Source organism: Amblyraja radiata, chromosome 1 (genome assembly GCF_010909765.2).
Source record: "Amblyraja radiata isolate CabotCenter1 chromosome 1, sAmbRad1.1.pri, whole genome shotgun sequence".
Lineage (NCBI taxonomy): Eukaryota > Metazoa > Chordata > Chondrichthyes > Rajiformes > Rajidae > Amblyraja > Amblyraja radiata.
In genome coordinates, this window is record NC_045956.1 from 19,401,271 (window position 1) to 19,426,884 (window position 25,614).

Genomic DNA, 25,614 nt, shown 5'->3' on the forward strand with positions numbered 1-25,614 from the left:
ACATGGCAAAAAAAAAGATAGATACAATAGACTATCAACTCTGTAGAGAAGGAATGGTCGATGTTTTGGGTCGAGATCCGGGTCGGGTCATTCCTTCTCTCCAGAAATGCTGTGTGTTCAGCTGAGTTACTCCAGCATTTTGTGTCTATCTTCAGAGTAAACCAACATCTGAATTTCTTCCTACACTGACTGCTGTCTTTGTTAAATATTGTTTCTCTCTACGGGATGCAGCTTATCTCTATTACTAAAAGACTGATCTTGACCGCTTTTGGCTCGCTGTGGTGTGATTTCCGAGAGAACGCTGCCATTTTTGGCCACAACGCTCACAGCCCCCCTCCGCCTTCTGGGACTGGAGGATTTTTCCCATCGATGAAAAATCAGAGAGATATTAATGTTTAAAAAAAACTCCCCATTCTCTCTGCTGCCCTTGCTGGCGGCAGGGGGGCGGGACTACAAAACCCGGAAGTGTAGTCCCTCATTCAGTCTCTGCCAGACCCAGGAAGCGAGAGGGTCACGGATCTCTGAGCTGCGAATAACACTGAACGCAAGTCTACTCCACGGTGAGTCCCCTCGATGCAGCTGTAAGGTGCCTGCTGCCCGATTGTTTGCCTCGTCTTTTTAACAAGTTTGTGTTCACAAAATGAATTTTGGTTGTCGGGTGGCTGCTGCCCAATTGTTTGCCTCGCCTTTTTAACAAGTTTGTGTTCACAAAATTAATTTTGGTTGTCGGGTGGCTGCAGCCAAATTGTTTGCCTTGGCTTGGGTTTAAAATCGCTGCAACAGTTGGCTGCCAGCCCAAGAATCCATTCGGCCCACAATGTCTATACTAGCCCTCTGGAAAAACCAGTACCTTCGGCCCACAACACCCATACTAGCGCAACAGACAGCCCCCCCCCACACTGGCGAGTAATATTGGAATTGGTGGAGAGGTGGAATATTGCGTTGTTGACCAGCCCTCCCGTGTGATGCTGGTACCCAACGGGTCCCACTTAGTCTAGTACTTATTAAATATGTTCTGCTGATAAACAATCAAGCTATAGCTATTATTGTTTCTGCATTCATGAAAGAATCTTCTCAGTTAAATAAAAAGTTGAATATTGAAAGTAAATTAGAATTAGCAGAATTTTGTAACTGCAACCAAATGAGATCTCATTAAAGAAAAATAAACTTGCCATTACATTTTCTTATGACATAGAAGGCTCTTCAGCCTAAGGAGTCTATGCTGGCTCATAAAGCAATTCCCTTCCCACATTAATTTTCCCTGTAACCTATTCTCCCAATGTATCCCCCTAATTACACGCCCCCCCCCCCCCCCTCCCAACTTGAAAATAATCCTATCACTCAACTACACACTAGGGATCCTCAACAGGTTTGCCCCAGTCGCTGAACCAACCATCATCCCTCAACAAGCTGGATTCCGACCTGGCAAATCGACAACAAGTCAACTTCTGAATCTCACACAGCACATTGAAGACGGGTTCCAGAAAGGACTGGTGACAGGAGCCGTCTTTGTTGATCTGTCTGCCGCGTATGACACTGTGAACCACCGCCTCCTCCTAAAAAAGATCTTGGAGAATACCAAAGACCTGGCACTCACGGACCTCATCGGAGCCCTCCTGAAAGATAGGCGCTTCTATGTTGTCCTTAACAACAAGCAAAGTCGCTGGCGACGACAACGGAATGGCTTGCCTCAAGGTAGTGTGCTGGCTCCACTACTATATAACATCTACACCAATGACCAGCCAATGGACCAGAACACTGAGCGGTTCAGCTACGCCGACGACCTCTGTGTAACATCCCAAGAGAGTACGTTTGAAGCTGTAGAAGCGAATCTCACCTCAGCCCTAGATGAGCTACACCTCTACTACGAGCGCAACCACCTACACGCAAACCCTGCGAAGACCCAAGCCTGCTCGTTCCATCTCAGGAACTGGGAAGCAAACAGACCCCTTAACATCACATGGTCTGGAACACCTCTTGGGCACTGCACCAACCCTGTCTACCTCGGTGTAACACTGGATCGCACTCTCTCCTATAAAGAACACGTCAAAAACACCAAACTGAAAGTTAACTCCCGAAATAACATCCTCCGGAAGCTGACCAACTCCAAATGGGGAGCCACAGCACACACATTAAGATCTACTGCTCTGGCCCTGTGCTACTCCTCTGCGGAGTATGCGTGTCCTGTTTGGGAGAGATCATCCCATACCAAGAAATTAGACCCAGCGTTGAATAACACCTGCCGCTCAATCACTGGCTGCTTGAAGCCCACCAACATAAACAACCTGCACCTCCTCGCTGGCATTGCCCCTGCTGATGTGAGACGGGAAGTCGCCAGCCGAGTAGAGATGACCAAGGCCACCAGTGATGAACGCCACCTCCTCTACGGACGTGTACCCCCGGCCCAACGGCTGAAGTCCAGGAGAAGCTTTCTCAGCCATGTCCAGCCCCTAATAACATCACGGGAAGAAACCAGATTCCAACTATGGACAAAAAGGCTTGAGGACGACCCCCCTCCTACTGACATGGGTATCCCTCCTTCTGAAGCCCTCCCTCCGGGCTCAGAAGCACCATGGGTCCAGTGGAAGACGCTCAACCACCTGAGAACAGGAACAGGGCGATCAAAAGCTGCCATGGCCAGATGGGGCTATGAAACTGGCCAAACCACCTGTGAATGTGGAGAAGAGGACCATACAATGCAGCACTGCCTTGTCTGCCCCCTACTACCCAACCAGTGCAGCTCAAAGGATCTTGCAGTGTTCAACAAAAACGCAAAGGACTGTGTAAAGGAATGGGAAACTGTCATATAGTCAACCAGCTTCAAAGACACGAAAAGAAGAAGACTAGGGATAATTTACATTGGTCAATTGATCTGCTAACCAGCCCACCCCTTGATATGGAGAAGATGTGACGGGTGGGGTGCCGCCAGGTTCGGTGCTGGGACCCCAGTTATTTAGAATATATATTAACGATTTAGACGAGGGAATTAAATGTAACATCTCCAGGTTTGCGGGTGACACAAAGCTGCATGGCAGTGTAAGCTGCGAGACGAATGCTATGAAGCTGCAGGGAATCTTGGATAGGTTGGGTGAGTGGGCAGATGCAGTATAATGTGGATAAATGTGAGGCTACCCACTTTGGTGGCAAGTAGGAAACGATTTAGACGAGGGAATTAAATATAACATCTTTATGTTTGCGGATGGCACAAAGCTGGGTGGCAGTGTGAGCTGCAAGGAAGATGCTATGAGGCTGCAGGGTGACTTGGATAGGTTGCGTGATTTGGCTGATGCAGTATAATGTGGATAAATGTGAGGTTATCCACTTTGGTGGCAAGAATAGGAAAGGCAGATTATTATCTGAATGGTGTCAGATAAGGAAAAGGGGAGGCGCAATGAGACCTGGGTGTGCTTGTACATCAGTCACTGAAAGTAAGCATGCAGGTACAGCAGGCATTTAAGAAAGCTAATGGCATGTTGGCCTTCATTGCGAGAGGATTTGAGTTGAGGAGCAAGGAAGTCCTACTGCAGTTGTACAGGGCCCTGGTGAGACTGCACCTGGAGTATTATACACAATTATGGTCTCCTAATTTGAGGAAAGACATTACTGCTTTTGAGGGAGTGCAGCATAGATTCACCAGGTTAATTCCCGGTGATTTTAGATGATCAACCATAATCATATTGAATTACAGTGCTGGCTCAAAGGGCTGAATGGCCTACTCCAGCACTCACTTTTCTATGTTTCAATGTTTCTATGTGAGACTCAGAGGAAAATCACCCAGAGAGAACACATAAATTCCACACAGGTGGCACCCAAGGTCAGGATTGAATCCAGATTACTGGCATTGTGAAACAGGAGCTCGACTATCCAAGCCATTGTTAACCAATCAACATAGGGTGCAAGTCACAGACAGTTGAGACTGGCTTGGCTTCACAGAATCAAGAAAGCAAATTCTCTGGTGAACACAGATCATGGCCATCGCATTGGATGATTCAGTGAAGTTAGAAAAACTTTACAATGTCCCCAAAATGGGGTTGATCATGGGCAGTCTCGTGTTATTATTCAGAGGTAAAAGATTCAGCACAGAATGAAGCAACATGGAGTTATTGTATCAGTGATCATGAGGTATCCTGGTGATGATTACGGGCAGGAAATTAAAAATCACTAGGTTTATGGATTACCATATTGCTTACCTTCATGTTATGTGTTGCCTTCAATACTGCTGTCATTTTCCAGGAATTTAAAAATATGATATATAAATTTAAAAGGAACCAGGCAGAAATGTGGGGTAAAGAATGCCTGTTTGGTGATGAAAGAAGCTGTCAAGCAAACTTAACAAGTGGACCACTCATTATACATCTTTTAGGATTTTAAAGTTATATTTAAGTTGTAGAAACAATAGTAGCAGCGACAGCAATAAAAATGACTCCATCTGGGCACTGAAGATGTGGGAGATGTTATGCACGACCCAGGAGGGTGTCCTCATCAGAAGTTGGAAGATTGACCTCAATTATATAAATAATAATAAAAACTAATTGACGTAGTAGCATTAATGTTCTAGATTCCTAGAAAGGTGTATTGGTGTGAATAAGGGTCCTGACCCAAAACATCACATCCATATTCTCCAGGAACGCTGCCTCAACTGCTGAGTCACTGCAGCACTTTGTGTCCTTTTGTGTAAACCAGCATCTCAGTTCCTTGTTTCTACAAGGTGTATTGGACTGTTTGCTTAGGCAATACTTGGGTATAAGCACATTAAAAAGTTTGCATGTGTGTTCTATATTAAATCACCATTATGCTGACAGCTGAATGCTATTAATACCTAGCCGTCTTTCTGTTGTATGAGATTCATTTCTGTTTCTCATATCGTGTTCCTCTCACCTTAAACAAATATTGTTTGGTTTTTGATTCGCCTATCCCGGGTAAGACTATGCATTTACCCCATCTAATCCCCTCATGGTATCTTGTTTACAAATAAATCTAAAGGAATAAAGATTAAGTGAGGATGCACTCATCTGCCCTTTTGACAAATAATCTCTCAAAAACACATTATTTCAGCTGGAATTAAAAGCAGCTACAACACGTTGATGTAAGATGCAAAATCTAAAGTGTCAATGTTAAGGAGGAAATACTGCATTGCTTCCTTCGAAAGCTGTGACCATTATGGTTATTGGATATACAATTAAATTTCGATACGTTGTATTTTGACAACCAAAACCGGTCATAGGATGGAAAACTCTTCCGGCAATTGCTACACATAAACAACCGTACAAATGTAAAATGCCACAGTCTAAAACTGAACTACTCATTACCCGAGAACCTTAATTAATTAAAGACATGTCTCCCAATAACATGACCACACTGTAGACTAAGGGAGTTCTATTAAACTAAATACAACTCTAGAAATAGCTGGCATACTGGTGGGACAGAAGGTTAAATATAAAATATACGTTGCATTTTAGAATAATTTACACAAATTGGATATAAACCCATTTATTTGTTTTAAGCTCCTGATGTGCCAAACAAAGCTCAATTATATTTCACGGGAAATAAGGAAACATGGAAGGTATCCTTATAGAAAACCATAGGATGAGATATTCACATACAAAGTGCCTCATCCATATAGACAATTGTAGGAGGCAGCCTGAACCAATCGTGCATTGCTATGAATGTATTAGCTTAAGTACTATATAGAATACAAACAGGAAATATTGGAAGCATTCAGCAGATCAGGCAGCATTTGCGGGAACAAAAAACAAAGTTAACATATTAACATGTTAACAAAACCCTTAGTCAGAACTATGAATGGAAATAAGAGAGACAACAAGTTAATTTGAAGCTGGTGAAGAATGGATAGGATAAGCGTATATCTTGATAGGGCCAGTATCTCTGATAAGACCGGCAAATTGTAGAGGTCATCCACTTGATGGGTTAATTGGGGCAGTGAAAAGAAAAGTGGAACAAAATGCTATCAGACAAAGGACGATTAGAGAGTATGAATACAAACATTTAAAAAGGGGTGAAATGTATGTCTGCAGGTCATGCTTCGCAAGTCAGGCTGTGCTAGTGAAGCGAGAAAAACTGGGTCAATATAGACAACTTGCCGATGAGATGATGCTGTGAGAAAAAGTGAGTTAACTGAAGTTATAGAATTCAACATTGGGTCCAGAAGGCTGCAATGTACCCAATCAAAGGATAGGTACTATTCCTTAAACTTACTGCAGCCCTTGTTTTGCGAATGAGACTGAGAATTAAAATGGCAGAGAGCAGAGAGATCCGAGTCACCCCCTCAGACAAATAGCACATTCTCCCCAAAGTGATCGTCCAATCTGCATTTGGTTTCTCCAATGTACAAGATACCACATTGTGAATGCTGAATGCAGTTCCCAAGATTGGAGGAAGTGCAAGCGAATCGCTGCTTTTGCAAGGGCTGCTTGAATCCACGGACGGTGGCAAGGAAGTAAGTTAGACAGGCGTGGCAGTTGCAGTTAAATGGGAAAGGGCTGTAAGAAGGGGAGTGGTTGGTGATACAGAAGAACAGAACAGGGAGTCAATGGAAACATTCCCTTTTGAAATACTGAAAGGAGAGGGGTGACAAGATCTTTTAGGTGATGGAACCCTGATGGAGGTGGCATGAGTGCAAAGAATGATCCATTGAATGTGTAGGCAGGTGGGTAGAAGACAAGGACCAGGGGTACGCCATCCTTACGCGGTCCAGAAGACCAAAAGTATAGGAAATAGTTGAAATATGGTCAAGAGTAATGTCAACTGGAGAAGTCACGACTTAAGAGAATGAAGACATCTCAGGCATCAATGTGAAAAGTTTTGTCAATAGACCAAAACTGACAAGGGTGGAGAGATATTCTTATCAGAAGTTAGGGTGGAAGATAGTTGAGATATTGTGAGAGTTTATAAACTTATAACCAATGTTTATTGTTAGCCAATCTCCTGCAGTTGAGATGGAGAGAAAGGGAAGAGTCTGAGATTGGGTACCTGAAGGGAAGACTAAGCCAAGGGGTGCTTTTTTTGTGCGACTAAAGTTACTTTGGGTAGTTGTTGTGGTATTTGTCTTACTGGCTCTCCATTTCTGTCCAAAACGGAAACAATTGTAGAAACATCAGGCAAAATGCAATACAAATAATTCAGTTTATAAATAGTGACTCCATCTTATAGATACATTATTTATTTGATGATATGGGTATTTTTATGATTATGAAGAAAATGGAAAATAAATCTTTGTACATCAAATCAGTTGTATAACTATATTCAGCCAGTTATGGTGTTGTATTCCTGTAGTAACAAATATAAGAAAACAAATTCGCACTGTAGATGCTCATTGTTAGTTATTCTTCATGTTTGTTCTCATGGTGACATGATCTGCTGACTGGATGATGCACAACAAATAACTTTTCACTGTACCTCAGTACACATGACAATACACCAAACCAAACAAGAATCTATATCCTGAATGAAGGCAAGGATTCACTGTTCTTTTACTATCATCTGTTTAAATATTAGGAAAGCAAGCTTAATTTTGCATTGCAGAGGGATACAAAATAAATTTAAAATCATAAATCCTCAAAGCTAGCATGAAACCGGACTAATTTTCCCAGCATACAATTCAAACTCCATGACAATTACCTTTCCATCGTGGATCTTTATCCCGTGGATGGATTGTGTAGTGTGTCGTGACATGGGAAACTGAAGAGGAAACATATCTTTCCGCATGAACCAAGGACAGAAGAGATCCTCTCTGTACTGTGTTGACAGAACATAGACATCTGTGTACTGCAGAAGAAAAACACATTAACATACAGATTTTCAAAAGTACACATTCAAGATATTCAACATGAGACTCTGCCACGGCTGATTTAAGTATGCCATGTAAAGAATTTGATCTTTAGGTCCATTACAAATCATATTATACTAATGCCAACCATCGTTCTCTAAAATTACTCTGTCCAAATGCAAATATGCATCGCACAAAGTAAGTATTTGTTTACAGCTCAGATTTGGTGAGAATGCTTATATGCATATTGAGATCAACTCTAAAGCTAAACTTTGACTGGATTCATTTTTCATCCAAAACATTTCAAGATGTTTATCCCCACTATCAGTCCCAGTGTGAATTATTGTATTAACATAAGATTGATTTTATTTAAACCTGAAAGGAGTTTAGAACTCAAGATCTTAGGTAGATTCTCAGGATTGAGAATGGCTTATTTCCATGTCGGTTTTGTGGATTGAGGTAGCTGATGGAGCCAATATGGGATTCACAGACTCTTGCAGATGGAGCAGATTGCAATTGTGTTTTATCTTGTGGGATGATGCACTCCTTCTGCAATGCCTTGTGTGTGTCTGACACATGGCCTCATGGTTTCCAACATCATGCTCCACATTATGCAATTGGTCATGAGCCAGAGATTCCCAGGAGTCGATGAGGATGTTCAGTTCAGTTTTGTTTATTGTCACGTGTACCGAGGTACAGTCAACAGCTTTTGTTGCATGCTAACCAGTAAACAGAAAGACAATACACGATTACAATCGATCCATTTACAGTGGAAAGATAAGCAGATCATAGTTAAAGTGGGAAATCTTGCTGTATGAATACAGATTTAAGAGTGTGGAGCGATTGTAATGTGAGTTTGTGGATCCGCATCTGCAGCTAGCACGCAAATAGTAGCCTGTGTTGGGCGCCCTCTCAAGGATACTTCAGGTACATCTTCAAATCTTTTGTTTAAGAAGGAACTGCAGATGCTGGAAAATCGAAATAGACAAAAATGTTGGATAAACTCAGCGTTCGAGGCAGCATCTACGGAGCCAAGGAAATAGGCAACGTTTCGGGTCGAAACCATTCTTCAGACCCGAAACGTTGCCTATTTCCTTCGCTCCATAGATGCTGCTTCAACCGCTGAGTTTCTCCAGCATTTTTGTCTATCTTCAAATCTTTTCCGCTTTCCACCTGATAATCTCCTTCCATGGCAGATCTCAGAAGAGGGCATCATTTTCGGAAGTCTGATTTGGGACACGTGATAGATGTGACATATCCACTGCAGCCAACTGAATGTAATCACGCTTAAAATACAGGAGAAATAGGTTTTGAAAGGAAACTTCCCATAAATTTGGGGGATTTTGTAGAGGCAACATTGGTGAGTTTATCAACTGTCTTGGGATGCCTGTGATAGGTACTGCAGGTTTCAGTTCATGACGGTAGGGTTCTCTGCTGCCCTTGAACCATGTATTTTATGCTGGATCTGAGATTGTGGTCTTCAAATACTCTTTTGCCCTATAGAGAAATGTCCTAACGATTGTCCTTGCACATTGAAGACAGTTTCCACATGTAACAAGGACATTGAAGGCGAGTTTCATTATAAATGCCTCGCTTTGCCGAGAAGTGCATCCCAAGATATTGAATGTAGTCTCACTTTTTTCAGATTCTCACTACACTTTTATTGTCAGTGAGAAGTGTGATGCAATAACAGGAAAATGAAAGACCACTTTTATATTGCAGATTTCGGGTTTAAAGCCCATCCTCAGGCTTTTGTGAAAATGTCAGTGATAGCTTAGAAGTTGGCCTCTATGCTCAAACGCAAGCGTTTGTCTGCATACTGCATCTTAACTATTGAAATGTGAGTATCCTTGATCTTTGAGTGTTTTCACCACAGGCTAAATAGCTTCTCCTCCATAGTCGCCGACATCTTCCAAGATGGAGCTTCTCAGCGACTCAGGTGGATAAGGCGGCGTTGGAGGGTGAGGGGAGGCGGAGTGGACAAAGTGATGGGAAAAAGAGGAGGCAGCGGTGGAGGAAGGAGCGGCGGAGTGAACAAAGTGACAGGAGAAGGAGGCAGCGGGGGAAGGGGGGGGGGGGGGGAAGAGGCCAAGTGGACAAAGCGATGGCCAACAGAAAGAAGCCTGAGCAAAGGAGGGGAGGGAACCCCATGGTGACCAAGTGCGTCCTGTCAGCTACAGCGGCCTGAAGTAAGCACAGTTCCTGGGTGTTACAACACGAGTCACAACAACAGCCATATCAACTGGACGGTGCAGTGGGTGAAGGGCTTACTGGTGCATCTTACAAGCTCGGAGTAGTGTTGGAATGCGGAGCTGGGGAGACAGTGCAAGCAGGGGGTGGGTCAGCAGGTCTGCCCGTTATAACCAAAATCCATTATAAAAGAGTCCGTTAAAACGAGGGTCCCCGCCCGAAACATCATCTATCCATGCTCTGCATAGGTGCTGCCTGACCTGCTGAGTTACTCCAACACTTTGTATCTTTTAAAGCAAGGGCTAATTTGTACAAGATTACAATGCGAAGGGAGGCAGCATGTCCACTATGCAGCAGTGAATGAATTTGCTGCTGGTTTAGCTTAGATAGTTAGAGAGGGAAATATTGTGCCAAAGGAATTCAATGTGGATGAGAGTCATGAGTCTGCATTATATTGGAAATGTATTCCTCAACGTACACATATTACAAGAGAGGAACAGACAGCTCCAGTGCATAAACCAGCAAGAGACAACCCTATTGCTTGGTGGAAATACTGTCGGAGATTTTAAACTTGAACTTTGTTTTATCCATCCAAGAATCTTTGGACTCTGAATGGAATTTGGAAGCAATCTCTTCTGGTCTAGATGGGTGACTTTGCCCTTATTTCAAGACTATTTTGTTCCTGATGTGGAGCGATGCGTTTCCTGATGTGTTTCCATGAATTTGACATTCAGGATTTTATTGATTCTTAATAATACCCCACAGCGTCCTACATATTTGGATTATGTTCATCCAAATGTCAAAGTTTGTATACTGCCACAAATGCAGCAGCTCTGAGTTAAGGTATAATTGTATCTTTTAAAGATTACCTACAAAAGACATTTTCTCAAGCTAGTCAAGTAACCGATGCAGCAGAAGGGAATTTTGGAAGTCACACATCTACAATGCCATGAATATCGCAGATACTTTGGATAAGATAAAGCATGCAAGAAAGGTTTCGACCCGAAGCGTCACCCATTCCTTCTCTCCAGAGATGCTGCTGTCCCGCTGAGTTACTCCAGCATTTTGTGTCTATCTTCAGTTTAGACCAGCATCTGCAGTTCCTTCCTATACATTTATGAATGTTGCATGGAACAAACTTTGCTCTAATTTTGTTCATGAATTCTCAGCTTTTCCCAAGATGATAGAAAAATGTGATGGCGAAGATAGATACAAAACAAGAGACACAGCAGGAGAGGCAGTATCTCTGGAGAGAAGGAATGGGTGCCGTTTCGGGCCAAGACCCTTCTTCAAACTAATTTTGATACATTTTGGTTTCACCATGTAGAAATTACAGCAGTGTTTATACATAGTCCCCTCATTTCAGGGCACCATAATGTTTGGGACACAGCAATGTCATGTGAATGAAAGTAGTTATGTTTAGTATTTTGTTGCATATCCTTTGCATGCAACGACTGCTCAAAGTCTGTGATTCATGGACATCACCACTTGCTGGGTGTCTTCTCTGCTGATGCTCTGCCAGGCCTGTATTGCAGCCATCTTTAGCTTATGCTTGTTTTGGAGGCTTGTCCCCTTCAATTTTCTCTTCAGCAGGGGCAGAAAACCCAGGGGGGCCAGAGGGGACACGCCCCCCCCCCCCCCCCATGTTTTGAGAGGTGGGGGACATCCCCCCCCCAAGGTTTTGTAATCTGGATTTTAAAACCCGGTGAAATCTCCACTTTCCGCGAGTCAGTGGGGGTGGGACTGATGATCGAGGGCGCCGATTGGACGAGAGAGACGTCGGTCAGCAGGCAATAGGGGCGGGACATGGTGATTCAGTGCGATGATTGGAGGAGGGAGGAGTGGGGGGGTGGGACTGAGGATAGAGTGCGGTGATTGGAGGAGGGAGACGTCACACAGACCTGCACCTCATCCGCAGCCAGGATCGATCCCGGCCGGGTCTCCGGCGCTGTCCCGAGTGCCCCCCCTCCCGCCCCCACGGGTGGCCAGAGAGGTCGGCAGCAAAGATCCTCCGCTATAGGATCTTTGGTCGGGAGTCAGACGGGCGAGGTGCTCCCAGGCCCACAGTCAACCCAGCTCAACTCTGCCTGTTCCGCCAGGTGAGCCTACAGCCCTTCCTGGAATTGCGGGAAATATGGCCAGCGCGGAGAAGCAGCACTGGTGTTCCGTCAGTCCAGACAGGGCTGTAGTTAACCCGGTGAGACAGGCAAAGTTGAGCTGCATTTAGCGTTGGATTGAGCCTCCAAAGCTGTGTGTGTGTGTGTGGCTGTGTGTGTGTGTGGCTGTGGCTGTGTGTGTGTGTGTGTGTGTGTGTGTGTGTGTGTGTGTGTGTGTGTGTGTGTGTGTGTGTGTGTGTGTGTGTGTATGTATGTGAGAGAGTGTGCGCATGCGCGCGTGGCTACCAAAAAATTGTGTCCCTCGGTCCCCTCCATGTTTTGATAACTCTTCAGCATATAAAAGGCATGCTCAATTGGGTTCAGATCGGGTGATTGACTTGGCCACTCAAGAATTGACCATTTTTAGCTTTGAAATGCTCACTCCAATTATCTTTTCACCTTAAAATCTGTTTATTTCCTTTTTTTCCAAGTGCTGATGGCAAGTTTGGTCTGAAAGTGTTATTTTTTTTCCTACCATTATCCGTTTAATTCATTTTTTTAATGCGTAGGATTTAAAACTGGACAGATTTTAAAGGGGCTGGCAAACATGTACTTCAGGTTACACTGTGAACCTGCAAATACATACCCACATTACGTTAAACTTTTTTTTAGGATGATGACAGTGCTCTTCTTCGCTGTTCTCCCACCTCATTTTGCAAACCTCAGTATTGAAAAAGCAAGGCAGCCTTCAACTGCGCAAATATTTCACTGGAGTATATCAAATCAATAAAATCCAGACCAATTAAAAATACCTGATTATTCTTAAACGTGGTGTTGAGTCACACACCTACACCCAGCAATTCAATTTTAATTAGAAACCTTGTAATTGATAAGTCTGTTTATGGCATTAACCTTTGACACACTTCCAACGTGGGCTTTCCCATATTACACAACGCGTACACATTTTACAAAACGTGTAAATATATGTATTATAGAAACAATACTGTTATGATTTCAATGAAATGTCTCAAAGCTTTCAATCCATATGACATTTGGAAACCTACAGGTAAAAAGCATTTTGTAAATAGGGTGGAGACATTGGGTTGTTTATCATGGGTAAACATTCGTTGACATTGGACGATCTCTAAGGGAGTTTCATCTTTAGCCACTTCACTCTCGTTCATTCTTCTTATTCTTTATGAACTGGCTAAGTTATTCGTGCTTTTTAAAACAAAACGGGCAATGATTGTATTGACAGTCGTGCCTGTGCTGCCCAGAGGCCGTTTACTTTAGAGGAAATGAAGGGATTGTTACTTACCTCGCGTTGTCAACCTGCAAGCTGTAGACCACATGCCGGAGATCCCCCGTTACAAACTAACAACACAGTGCACGCCTCTCCGACCGACCGACGAAGCAGCGACCCGGTCCGGCTGCCACAACTCAACCTTCGCTCTCACGTTACGAACCGAAGGGCCCCCACTGGACCCGCCCGCTGCGCCTGCGCAGAGACTGCCAATGCACTCTGGGGATTGTAGTCTCACACTGAAGGCCAGGAACATGCGCATGCTCACCGGCTGCAGTGTCGTCAACAATGGGTGACAACGTCATCAGCGGTGACGTCAGCGCCGTCATTGTGGCTGCAGCTGCGACCAGTTGATTTGTGCAAAATCTGTCCCATTTCTCCTCCATCACCAGTGCAAACTTTATACTGTCCCGTCTGCTCAGCTGGGTATCAGGTGTGCAGGAAGGAACTGCAGATGCTGGTTTAAACCGAAGGTAGACACAAAATGCGGGAGTAACTCAGCGGGACAGGCGGCATCTCTGGAGAGAAGGAATGGGTCGAGACCCTTCTTCAGACTGAGAGTCAGAGGAAAGGGAAACGAGAGATAGAACAACATGGCACCCTCACCATCAGCCTGTCTCGTCCCTTTCTTTTAGTCTGTTTTTACTTGTATGTTTTAGTGTATCTTTAGGTTTTGTTGGGATGACTCGCTAATGGCAGGTAAGCACGGGAAGACTCGTGAAGATTTTTCAACATGATGAAAAATGTCCGCGAGAGCCCAGAGTACCGACGAGTGGCCATTACCGTAAATCTCCGAGTTCGAATCAGGGGAAACTCGGGAGAACTCTTGGAATGAACTCGTACCGTGGGACAGGGGTTTAATTTATTGGCACATTTTCTATTATCTGAATGGTGGCTGATTAGGAAAAGGGGAGATGCAACGAGATCTGGGTGTCATGGTACACCAGTCATTAAAAGTAGGCATGCAGGTGCAGCAGGCAGTGAAGAAGGCGAATGGTATGTTAGCATTCATAGCAAAAGGATTTGAGTATAGGAGCAGGGAGGTTCTACTGCAGTTGTACAGGGTCTTGGTGAGACCACACCTGGAGTATTGCGTACAGTTTTGGTCTCCTAATCTGAGGGAAGACATTCTTGCCATAGAGGGAGTACAGAGAAGGTTCACCAGACTGATTCCTGGGATGTCAGGACTTTCATATGAAGAAAGACTGGATAGACTCAGTTTGTACTCGCTAGAATTTAGAAGATTGAGGGGGGATCTTATAGAAACTTACAAAATTCTTAAGGGGTTGGACAGGCTAGATGCAGGAAGATTGTTCCCGATGTTGGGGATGTCCAGAACAAGGGGTCACAGTTTAAGGATAAGGGGGAAATCTTTTAGGACCGAGATGAGGAAAACATTTTTCACACAGAGAGTGGTGAATCTCTGGAATTCTCTGCCACAGAAGGTAGTTGAGGCCAGTTCATTGGCTATATTTAAGTTAGATGTGGCCCTTGTGGCTAAAGGGATCAGGGGGTATGGAGAGAAGGCAGGTACAGGATACTGAGTTGGATGATCAGCCGTGATCATATTGAATGGCGGTGCAGGCTCGAAGGGCCGAATGGCCTACTCCTGCATCTATTTTCTATGTTTCTATGTTTCCTACGTATAGTGAAAAACTTTTGTTGCGTGCTAACCAGTCAGCGGAAAGACAATACATAATTACAATCGAGCCATTCACAGTGTACAGACACATGATAAGGGAATAAGGTTTAGTGCAAGATAAAAGAGAAATCAATACTGCTGGGTTGTAAGCTGCCCAAGTGAAATATAGGGTGCTGTTCATCAAATTTACATTTGGCCTCCCTCTGATAATGGAAGAAGCCCAGGACAGAAAGGTCAGAATGGGAATGGGAAGGTAAGTTAAAGTGCTATCAGGTTTAGCTTGACAGTTCTCTGATGAAGCACTGAAAATGTTTGTTAAAATACCTCCCCAACATCCAAGGGATTGACAGGAGTCGCTGCCTTGAAAAAGGCAGCATCATCAGACACCCACACATCCCTGGCCACAGCCTCATTTTACTCCTGCCATGTGAAGAAGATATAGGAGCTAACATCCAGGTTCAGGAATGGCTTCTTCCTTACAACCATCAGGTTATAATCTCCAAATAAACTCTGAAGAACTTAGACTTGGGTACATTTGTTTTGTCTTTTTTGCACTATTATTTTTTGTTTTATATGCATGTATACATTGAACATTTTTTATTTTATCATATTGTTTACATTATATTATGTTTATATATTCTTGTTATGCTGCTGTAAATAAGAATGTCATTGTTCTATTTGGGACATATTTTTCCATACAAAGGGAGGTGGGTGTATGGAACAAGCTGCCAGAGGAAGTAGTTGAGGCTGGGACTGTCCCAACGTTTAAGAAGCAGTTGGTAGACAAAAATGCTGGAGAAACTCAGCGGGTGAGGCAGCAACTATGGAGCGAAGGAATAGGTGACATTTCGGGTCGCGACCCTACTTCAGACTGTTAGTCAGGTACATGGATAGGACAGGTTTGGAGGGATATGGACCAAACGCAAGCAAGTGGGACTGGTGTAGATGGGACATGTTGGCTGGTGTGGGCAAGTTGGGCTGAAGGGCCTGTTTCCACACTGTATCACTCTATGACTCAAATAAAACTGTTCTTGACTCTGAAAGTTCTTTCCCACCCTTGCCTTGCTCCACAAAAGAATCGAGCAATGGGGGAGGACTCGGGCTGGTAAACTTGGTGCAGCCTTCATCTAATATAGACACAAAATGCGGGAATAGGAGCGGGACAGGCAGCATATCTGGAGAAAAGGAATGGGTGACGTTTCGGGTCGAGACCGTATTTCAGACTGAGTGTCAGGGGAAAGGGAAACGAGAGATATGGAACAAATGAATGCAAGGCGCTATGCAAAAAAAATAATCGTATCGCCCTGTTCACTTTCCCCTGTTGTTGCACCTCGAAATTAAATGCCTGCAAATATCAGGCCGCCCCAAGAATCGCCCGAAAGGGAGCTGATTGTAATTTGATCTCAGTCCCCCTCGGTTTATCTATATTACTAAAACTCTGTTCTTGACCGGTTTTGGCTTTCTGTGCTGCGGTTTCCGAGAGTACGCCGCCACCTACATCCGTCATTTTTGGCCACCTCGCTCAGAGCCCCCCTTCGCCGCGTGTGTGCCGAGGATTTTTCCCGTCGATGAAAATTGACAGAGATATTAATGTTTTTACAACATTCCCCATTCTCTCTGCTGCCCCTGCTGGAGGGAGGGACAGGGACTATAAAACCAGGAAGTGGTGTGCCTCAATCAGTCTCTGCAAGTGGTGTGCCTCAATCAGAGCTTTGAATGACACTGACAAATGTCTACAGCACTGTGAGTACCCTTAATTTGGTTTGAAAATGAAAATATGGTTAGAGGTTAAAAAAAAGCACTGCCTGCAAATGGTTGTTTGGGTTGAAGTAAAAAGGCACTCTCTCTCCCCCCCCCCCTCCCTCTCCCCCCCCCCCCCCTCCCTCTCCTCCCCCCCCCTCCCTCTCCTCTCCCCCTACCTCTCCTCTTCGCCCCCCTCTCCTCTTCCCCCCCTTTCCTCTCCTCCCCTCCTCCTCTAATCTATCCCCCTCTCTCCTCCCCTCCCCCCTCCTCTCTCCTCCCCCCCTCTCTCCTCCCCCCCCCTCTCTCCTCCCCTCCCCTCCCCTAATCTCTCCCCCTCTTCTCCTCTCTCCCCCCCTCTCCCCCCCCCTCTCTCTCTCCCCTCCATTAGCGTGTGTGGGGGGGGGGGGGGGGGGGGTAGTTAGTGTGTGACGCTGCATGCCGCCTCCCCCCCCCAACCGCACGTTGGGGGTACAGACCCAACGGGTCTGCACTTGGTCTAGTATTAAATAAAGTTGAATGATTGCGGGGGGATGTTGGTTTAAATGTGGACTGTTGTGGTGTGGGTGGGGGGCTGGGTTTGTGTGGGGATGTGTGCGGCTCCGGCCCAGGCACGGCTGTGGGCAGTGTAAGCGGGGTCCTCGTTGGGCGCGAGCTTTGACAGTTGCAGCGGCGGGTGGGGGGGGGGGGGGAGCGCGCGGGGAGACAGAGGGAGCGGGAGCGGCAAACGGCCCACAGTGGAGTGGAGTGGAGCAGCGCCGCGGGACGGGCACGGGGAGTGAGGAGCAGGCAGAGAGAGACGGGGAACAGGGGCGTGTGGAGCAGCACCACAGTAGCAGGCGGCAAACTCTGCCCACTGTACTCCAGTACCACAGTAGCAGGCGACAAGCTGCTCACTGTACTCCAGTACCACAGTAGCAGGCGACAAACTCTGCCCATTGTACTCCAGTACCACAGTAGCAGGCGACAAACTCTGCCCACTGTACTCCAGTACCACAGTAGCAGGCTGCCCACTGTACTCCAGTACCACAGTAGCAGGCGACAAACTCTGCCCACTGTACTTCAGTACCACGGTGACAAGCTGCCCACTGTACTCCAGTACCACAGTAGCAGGCTGCCCACTGTACTTCAGTACCACGGTGACAAGCTGCCCACTACTCCAGTACCACAGTAGCAGGCTGCCCACTGTACTCCAGTACCACGGCAACAAGCTGCTCACAGTGCTCCAGTACCACGGTGACAAGCTGCTCACTACTCCAGTACCACGGTAGCAGGCTGCCCACTGTACTCCAGTACCACGGTAGCAGGTGGCGGAGCGGGGACCATGTCGGGCGAGGACGTGGCGGCGGACGCGCAGCAACTGCAGGATCTGGAACTACAGATCGACCAGGTGGGTGAAGGCTGCTCGGCCCGGACCCGGTCCCGGTGATGATTGACCGATGAGGAACCGAGACCCGAGGCCGAGGGATGGTCCCCTCCTATCTGAGGTCCGGTCAGAGCTCCGATTCCATCCCCCTTTCTTTACCGGGGCCTGGTCCAGATGTCTTCTCCACCTTTCAGCTTCCCAAACACCTTCTCCTTAGTAATAGCCACTCCACTAACTTCTACCCCCTAATACTCGCCTGAATTTTAGGCACATTTTTGATGTCTTTTACAGTGTAGTCTGACGCTAAAGAATTATTCCATTTCATCTGCCATTTCTTTATTCCCCATTATTGGCTCTCACCACGGCCATCGTAGAGTCTGTCTTCACCTTCTCCATCATGGTCTGGTTTGGCTCAGCCACCAAGCACGACACCCGGAGGCTGCAGCGAATCGTCCGATCAGTTGAGAAGGTCTATCCCGTAGCTCCGCTCTTACTCCCCCTCCCCCCTCTCGTAACAAGGACATAGTTCCCCTTGTCCTCACCTTCCACCCTACCAGCCGTCACATACAACAGATAATCCTCCGACATTTTCGCCACCTCCAACGGGATCGCACCACTGGCCACATCTTCCCATCTCCTTCCCTTTCAGCTTTCCGCAGATACCGTTCCCTCCGTAACACTCTGGTCAATTTGCCCCTTCCCACCCAAACCACCCCCTCCCCTGGTACTTTCCCTTGCAACTGTAGGAAATGTTGTTTTACCTCCTCCCCTCGACTCTATCCAAGGAGCCAAGCAGTCTTTCCAGGTGAGGCAGAGGTTCACCTGCACCTCCTCCAACCTCATCTATTGCATCCGCTGCTCTAGGTGTCAACTGCTCTACATTGGTGAGACCAAGCACAGTTTGCATTAACCAACCCGATCCCCCGGTAGGTCAGCACTTCAGCTCCCCCTCCCATTCCGTATCCGACCTTTCTGACCTGGGCCTCCTACATGGCCAGAGTGAGTCCCACTGCAAATTGGAGGAGCAGCACCTCATATTTCACTTGGGTAGTTTACACCCCAGCGGTATGAACATTGACTTCTCCAATTTCAGGGAGTCCTTGTTTTCTCCCTCCTTCCCCTCCCCTTCCCAGCTTTCCTACAGACCACTGTCTCCACCTTTCTTCTTCCCGCCTCCCCACCCCCACATCAGTCTTAAAAAGGGTCTCGACCCGAAACGTCGCCTATTCTTTTGCTCCATAGATGCTGCCTCACCCGCTGAGTTTCTCCAGCATTTTTGTCTACCCTCATCACTTCTCCATCATCATTTTCCAGCGGTCCAACGTCCACTCTTGGCTTCCTCTTACTTTATATATCTGAAGAAACCTTTGCTATCCTCTTTTATATTATTGACTAGCTTACCATCTTTTCTCCCCTTATTGTCTTTTTAGCTATCTTCTGTTGGTTTTTGAAAGCTTCCCAATCCTCTGGCTTCCCACTTTTCAACATTATATACCTTCTCTTTTAGTTTTATGCTGTTTTTCACTTCCCTTGTCAGCCTCATTCTACCCTTAGAATCTTTCTTCCTTTTTGGGATGTAAAGATGTTGCATCTTCTGAATGATTCCCTGAAATTCCTGCGATTTAAAAATAAATAAATAAATAAATCAAAATAGACTTTATTCGTAATAAATATATACAAAATTCATCCGACATTCTCGGAAGCTATAATCACAATCACAATTACAATCATTACAATCATAATCACAATTACAATCATAATCACAATAATACTTTGTTAGCCAAGTATGTTTTGCAACATACGAGGAATTTCATTTGCCAAGTCATAGAAACATAGAAAATAGGTGCAGAAGTAGGCCATTTGGCCCTTCGAGCCTGCACCGCCATTCAATATGATCATGGCTGATCATCTAACTCAGTATCCTGTACCTGCCTTCTCTCCATACCCCCTGATCCCTTTAGCCACAAGGGCCACATCTAACTCCCTCTTAAATATAGCCAATGAACTGGCCTCAACTACCTTCTGTGGCAGAGAATTCCAGAGATTCACCACTGTGAAAAATGTTTTTCTCATCTCGGTCCTAAAAGATTTCCCCCTTATCCTTAAACTGTGACCCCTTGTTCTGGACTTCTCCAACATCGGGAACAATCTTCCTGCATCTAGCCTGTCCAACCCCTTAAGAATTTTGTAAGTTTCTATAAGATCCCCCCTCAATCTTCTAAATTCTAGCGAGTACAAGCCGAGTTTATCCAGTCTTTCTTCATATGAAAGTCCTGACATCCCAGGAATCAGTCTGGTGAACCTTCTCTGTACTCCTTCTATCGCAAGAATGTCTTTCCTCAGATTAGGAGACCAAAACTGTATGCAATACTCCAGGTGTGGTCTCACCAAGACCCTGTACAACTGCAGTAGAACCTCCCTGCTCCTATACTCAAATCCTTTTGCTATGAATGCTAACATACCATTCGCTTTCTTCACTGCCTGCTGCACCTGCATGCCTACTTTCAATGACTGGTGTACCATGACACCCAGGTCTCGTTGCCTCCCCTTTTCTTAATCGGCCACCATTCAGATAATAGTCTACTTTCCTGTTTTTGCCACCAATGTGGATAACTTTGGTTCATACAACTTCAGTCATACAAATAAAAAGCAATGGAACACACAAAATACATTTTAACATAAACATCCACCACAGTGACTCTTCCACATTCCTCACTATGACGGAAGGGGGAAAAAAGTTCAAATTTCTTCCCTTCTTTGCTCTCCCGCGGTGGGGGGCCTCGAGCCCTCTGTTGACAGGACGATCTTGACTCCCGTAGCCGGCGGCGTTTGAGCCCTCCGCATCGGGCGATCAGCTCCTGCATCGGGGGGATGTCAGCTCCCCCGTGTCGGCGTTGGAGCTTCCCGACTCGGCCTATCCCGAGACTGTGAACTCTTGATGATAAGTCCGCAGGTCGCGGTTGGAGTGATCCCAGGCAAACAATCAGCTCCGATGTTGTCCACGCCCAGCGGTGGGGCTCAAGTCAGTCCAAGGAGGCCTCCAGCTCCATTGATCGTAGGCCCAAGAGCGTCCGGAGATGCGATCTGGGAAAAAAATGCATCTCCGGCAAGGTAAGAAACTGAAAAAAAAGTTTCCCCGACCCCCTCCCCCTCTCCCAACCCCCACATAAAACAAACCGGACAACATTTACTCACACTTTTAACACACACAAACATTCAATGCTGTTTACCCAAATCACACTCCCCCCCCCCCCCCCCCACCCCCACCCTTGCCACTCATGTGGCCCACTGGCGCGGAATCGCTTCCTTATTGCTGCTACACTGGCATTCCCGCTTGGGTCCTTTTCCAATCAACATTAGCCTGCATCTGTAGTCACCTTTACTCAACAGTAATTCCAACACATCTGATTTCATTTTCTCTTTCTCAGACTGCAAATCTGTGGCGTGGAATGTCTCTGAATTCTTCCATTAGTCACATAAGGAATTCTTTTCGTTACCTGATAATGCCAAGAGCACATTTGGCACTGAAACTGTCATTTTACAAAGGCAGTTTGATAGCAACGGTTAATTAGAGGTCAACAATTTGCCTTCCGGTAGACCCAAACTTGATTTACAAGGTTCACTGTGGAAGTTATTGTCATAACATTGTAGTGAAATGTGAGTTTATTACTGCAGTTCATCTGCTATGTTCTGTGCTTATTTTGTAATATAATTGTGCTAAATCAAAGGATTTAACCAGTTGCCAACGTTTAGTCTGTTGTTACTGCTCACTCACGCCTGAACGCAGAATGATGCACAGGCTGACTCATTCCCTTGCTCAAAACACAGAAGCCAAGATGCCCTTTAACATGATTAAAGTCCTGGGTGGAGCCCACCATCCTGCTAAATCTGTTGATGTTGAAATAACTGATAATCAGAACATTTAAACTGTTCATGTTCTAAATAATGTTAAAGGTGTTAAATGTTAAAGGTGTAATGTTAAAGATTAAACATTATAAAACACCATGAAAATAAACTTTAAACTTAAAGCAAACAAAAAGCTAAATGTGCCTTTCCCATTTAATCAACAGATCAGGCATTTTCATTCAAAACATAGGTGTGGGTGTAGCTATGTGTCTGACAGGTCTTGCTGTGTAGAACAAATTCCTGCGCCACACTGGTGAATCCCAGCACAACTGCGCTCTGCCATTAGACTTCATCTGAATCCAGCAAAGGAGTGGTTTGATGGATTTTCTGTTATCTACCATGCAGTATGTCCAGAGAGTACACACAATTTTTATTTTTTTTTCCTTTGGTGGCTTAATGCTGATTTAGCCCTTCAGAGCTGAAAGATGCATCCAATTCAGTTCAGCCTATTTTTATACTGGACTATGTAACTGTTTTCAGTAAATCCTGAATCTTTGCTAATAATTAGGCTATTGAAACATGGCAAATGCAATAAAACTAAAGTTTGAGCAAAACACAAAAATGCTGGAGTAACCCATTTGTTCAGGCAGCATCTATGAAGATTTTTAGTTGGGAAATGTTGCCTATTCTTTCTGTCCAGAGATGCTGCCTGACCCGCTGAGTTACTCCAGCACTTAGTGTTTCACTCAAGATTAAGACATCTGTAGTTTTTTGTGTCTTAATATTAGGTTCAAAGGTTGATTTATTGTCACATACACCTAGATGTAGTGAAATTCTTTTTGCCAATGCAGCACATAAAAAAGAATACAAACATAACAATAATAAATAGCTTTAACATAAAAAAAACCATCCCCCCACAATGGTTCTCATTATGGGGGAAGGCACAAAGTCTAGTCCCATCCCCAATGTCCACCCATAGTCGGGCCTATTGAGGCCTCCACAGTTGCCTCTACGGAGGCCCGATGTTCCAGGCCGTCCTCGCCGGGTGATGATGTTCCGGCGTCGGGAGAGTCCTCTCAGTGGCATGGAAACCCTGGAACGGCCGCCTCCCTACTCGAGACCGTGGCTTCCGGAGCCGACAAGGCCGCGCCGAATGGAGCTCAACTGGCGATCTCATCGAGAGATCCCAGGCTCCCGATGTAAAGTTCAGCGCCGCAGCTGGCCGCTCCACAGACCCGCAGCTCCGCAACGGACCCAGCTCACCGGAGTTCCAGCTCAGCGACCCAGGCAAGGCACCGCCCGCCCCGCAATGGCGCTCCAGCGCTGCACCGCCGTCCTCACACCCGCAGCTCCGATGCCGGTGCCACCACCGCCGATGCCGGTGCCGCCGCCGCCGATGCCGGTGCCGCGGCCGAGGCTCCGGGCGGTCCCCTCGCTCCTCGGACCCGCAGCTCCGCAGCCGCCGATGCCGAGGCTCCGGGCGGTCCCCTCAGGAAATGCCGCTCCAGGCCCGCTGGTAGGCCGCGAGGACGGGTCGAAAGTGCAGCCCGGAGAAAAGCTGCATCTCCGACCAGGTAGGGACCCTGAAAATTAGTTTCCCCCTCCCCCCCCTCCCCACACATAAAAAAGCTAGAACTCCTTAAAAAACAAAACACTAAACTAACTAAAAATAAGAAAAAAGAAATGAAAAACAGACAGCTGCAGGCTAGGCAGCCATACCCCCTACAGGTCGGCACCAAAGTTTTGATGCTTGTGTATAGGTATGTTGCTACAGGTAATAGTTTCAGATAACATGGCATGGTAAGCTGTGGTTTTCAGTTTGAGTTTGTTTATTATTTTTACTTGTTTGTTGCTTTGTTTCATTTCAGACTGCTTTCTATTTAACAAAAGTTTGGGAAGTCACATCATCTCTTTCAGCTCAAGTGGAAGACCTAACTGCAAAATGTTCAGCAAATGCTCAGTTTCTGAAAGCATGGAGGGATCTACTCAAAGAGGGGTATGAATCCCTGAAGCCAGACAACTGATCAGAAAGATGAGCAATATTATTCTTTGAAGAACATCATGTTTGATGTTGGAAGCCTAATGACTCACTTTTAAAGTCAAGAAAGCCATCATCACTAGTAAACCAAATGAATATATAGCTATCTAAAGAAGAGAAGAATGGGAAATAATGGTAAATATAGTGTACATAAGTACATTCTAGAAGATATTTATGTTGGATATTAATTTGGTCCAAAGTGTATCTTGCCAATAAATTGAAAGTTTTTAGCTCCTTGGGTCTAAGAAGAACAGCTGAAATGAGCTGAATCAAGAAAATTATCATTTGAAACAGAAGTAATTCTTCAAAGTTAAAATGTACATTTGTTTAGGCCTTGTCCACAAGTAGTTATGTTACATTTTGATTCTTTCTAATTGTCTTAGTTAAATGAGAGGGAGACTTGTATATTTCCTTTGCCATTAACCACAACTCTGACTTTTCTCCACTCCAGTCTTTGGAATGCTCGAACTACATTTTTTGAATATTATTCTGCAAATGGATCTTCATGTCTTGATTCTGACTGATATAAAAACATGGGCAGTGAACCCTAAAGTTGTTTACTATCTCGATAAATGTGCCTCCCCTTAGTTACTTTAATGTAATCAGAAGCATTGGTGAAATATTTTATTTCTTACTGTGTGCTTTGCATATGGTAAGAAATTATTAGCAGAAGAAGGATTATACCTGGAAGCATACCGAATTCTGTGGCTGTTTTTTTCCCCTTTTAAGATCTAAATCATCTATAGTTTATTGACCATTCCAGTCATAGCGATGATTATATTTTTGAGGGTTTTCTATACATTAGCATTAAAATGGCCGTACGTTTAAGAAAAGTGCATTGCAGCAGCAAGTTTTGATTATAGTTATTTGATATTCTTGATATTGAAATGTTTTTAAAATTATCAAGTCTTTTGGGCATAGTGGACAGTTTACTACTTAGCTTGATTTTAATTTTAGAATTATTAAAAATAAAATATATACACAATACAACCATTTAGTTTTTTCCTAAAATATAAAACACAATACTAGTAATAATCAGGTCAAGCAACAATGTGGAGAGAAATAAACGTAGCATGTCAATGATCGTTCATCTTAATCTTCAATTGAAATATTAACTCATTGTCTCTGTAGATGGTTAACTTATTGAACATTTCCATAATTTTCTGCAGCATCTTCAATTTCTTTGGTGTTTTTTTTTCTCTGAATTGTTAATCTTTTTATGTAGATCCTCTATGACTCATTACATTTCTTTGATACAGTATATTGTACTGTCACAGGGAGGGGGTACCGATTTTCATTATATAAGTTCCATCTTTTGCTATCCTTTTCTATCCTTTGTATTCAGTGTTTGTTTGGAGCAGATGTCTTGTGTATTTGATGTATATCCATTAAACGGAACACTTTCAGAAAAATGTTATTTAGGTATTCATATGCTGTAGTGACATTGCCAAATTATTAAATAAAATTTCATATTATGCAGTCAAATTGATGTAAAATGTGAACCTCTGCCTAACCTGAAAGGACTGTCGGGTTCCCTTGACAGAGTCGAAGGTGGAGGTATAGGGACAGACATTGGATCTCCTGCGGTTGCAGGGGAAGGTACCTGG

At 44.9% G+C, this 25,614-nt stretch overlaps 2 protein-coding genes across 3 annotated transcripts in view; one reads left to right on the forward strand and one right to left on the reverse strand.

Moving 5' to 3' along the window:
* etfdh (electron transfer flavoprotein dehydrogenase) overlaps positions 1–13,637 on the reverse strand; it is a 36,108-nt gene extending 22,471 nt beyond the window's left edge. The window contains exons 1-2 of the mRNA XM_033018405.1: positions 13,391–13,637; positions 7,639–7,785 (exon numbers count right to left, since the gene is read on the reverse strand). Of these exons, the coding sequence (XP_032874296.1) occupies positions 7,639–7,785; positions 13,391–13,424 (181 nt within the window). The 5' untranslated portion in view covers positions 13,425–13,637. The remainder of the gene's footprint in view (positions 1–7,638; positions 7,786–13,390) is intronic.
* A 4,297-nt stretch (positions 13,638–17,934) lies between these two features.
* Positions 17,935–25,492, forward strand: c1h4orf46 (chromosome 1 C4orf46 homolog). Of its 2 annotated transcripts, none has more exons than XM_033018466.1 (3): positions 17,935–18,000; positions 18,062–18,147; positions 23,838–25,492. In XM_033018466.1, exons 2-3 carry the CDS (start codon positions 18,082–18,084, stop codon positions 23,991–23,993), a joined length of 222 nt encoding a protein of 73 aa, XP_032874357.1. In that variant the 5' UTR covers positions 17,935–18,000; positions 18,062–18,081; the 3' UTR covers positions 23,994–25,492. The 2 variants fall into 2 exon arrangements, with proteins under 2 accessions (XP_032874357.1, XP_032874366.1); XM_033018475.1 differs by having other exon boundaries at positions 17,943–17,967; positions 18,032–18,147.
* Positions 25,493–25,614: the final 122 nt, after the last annotated feature.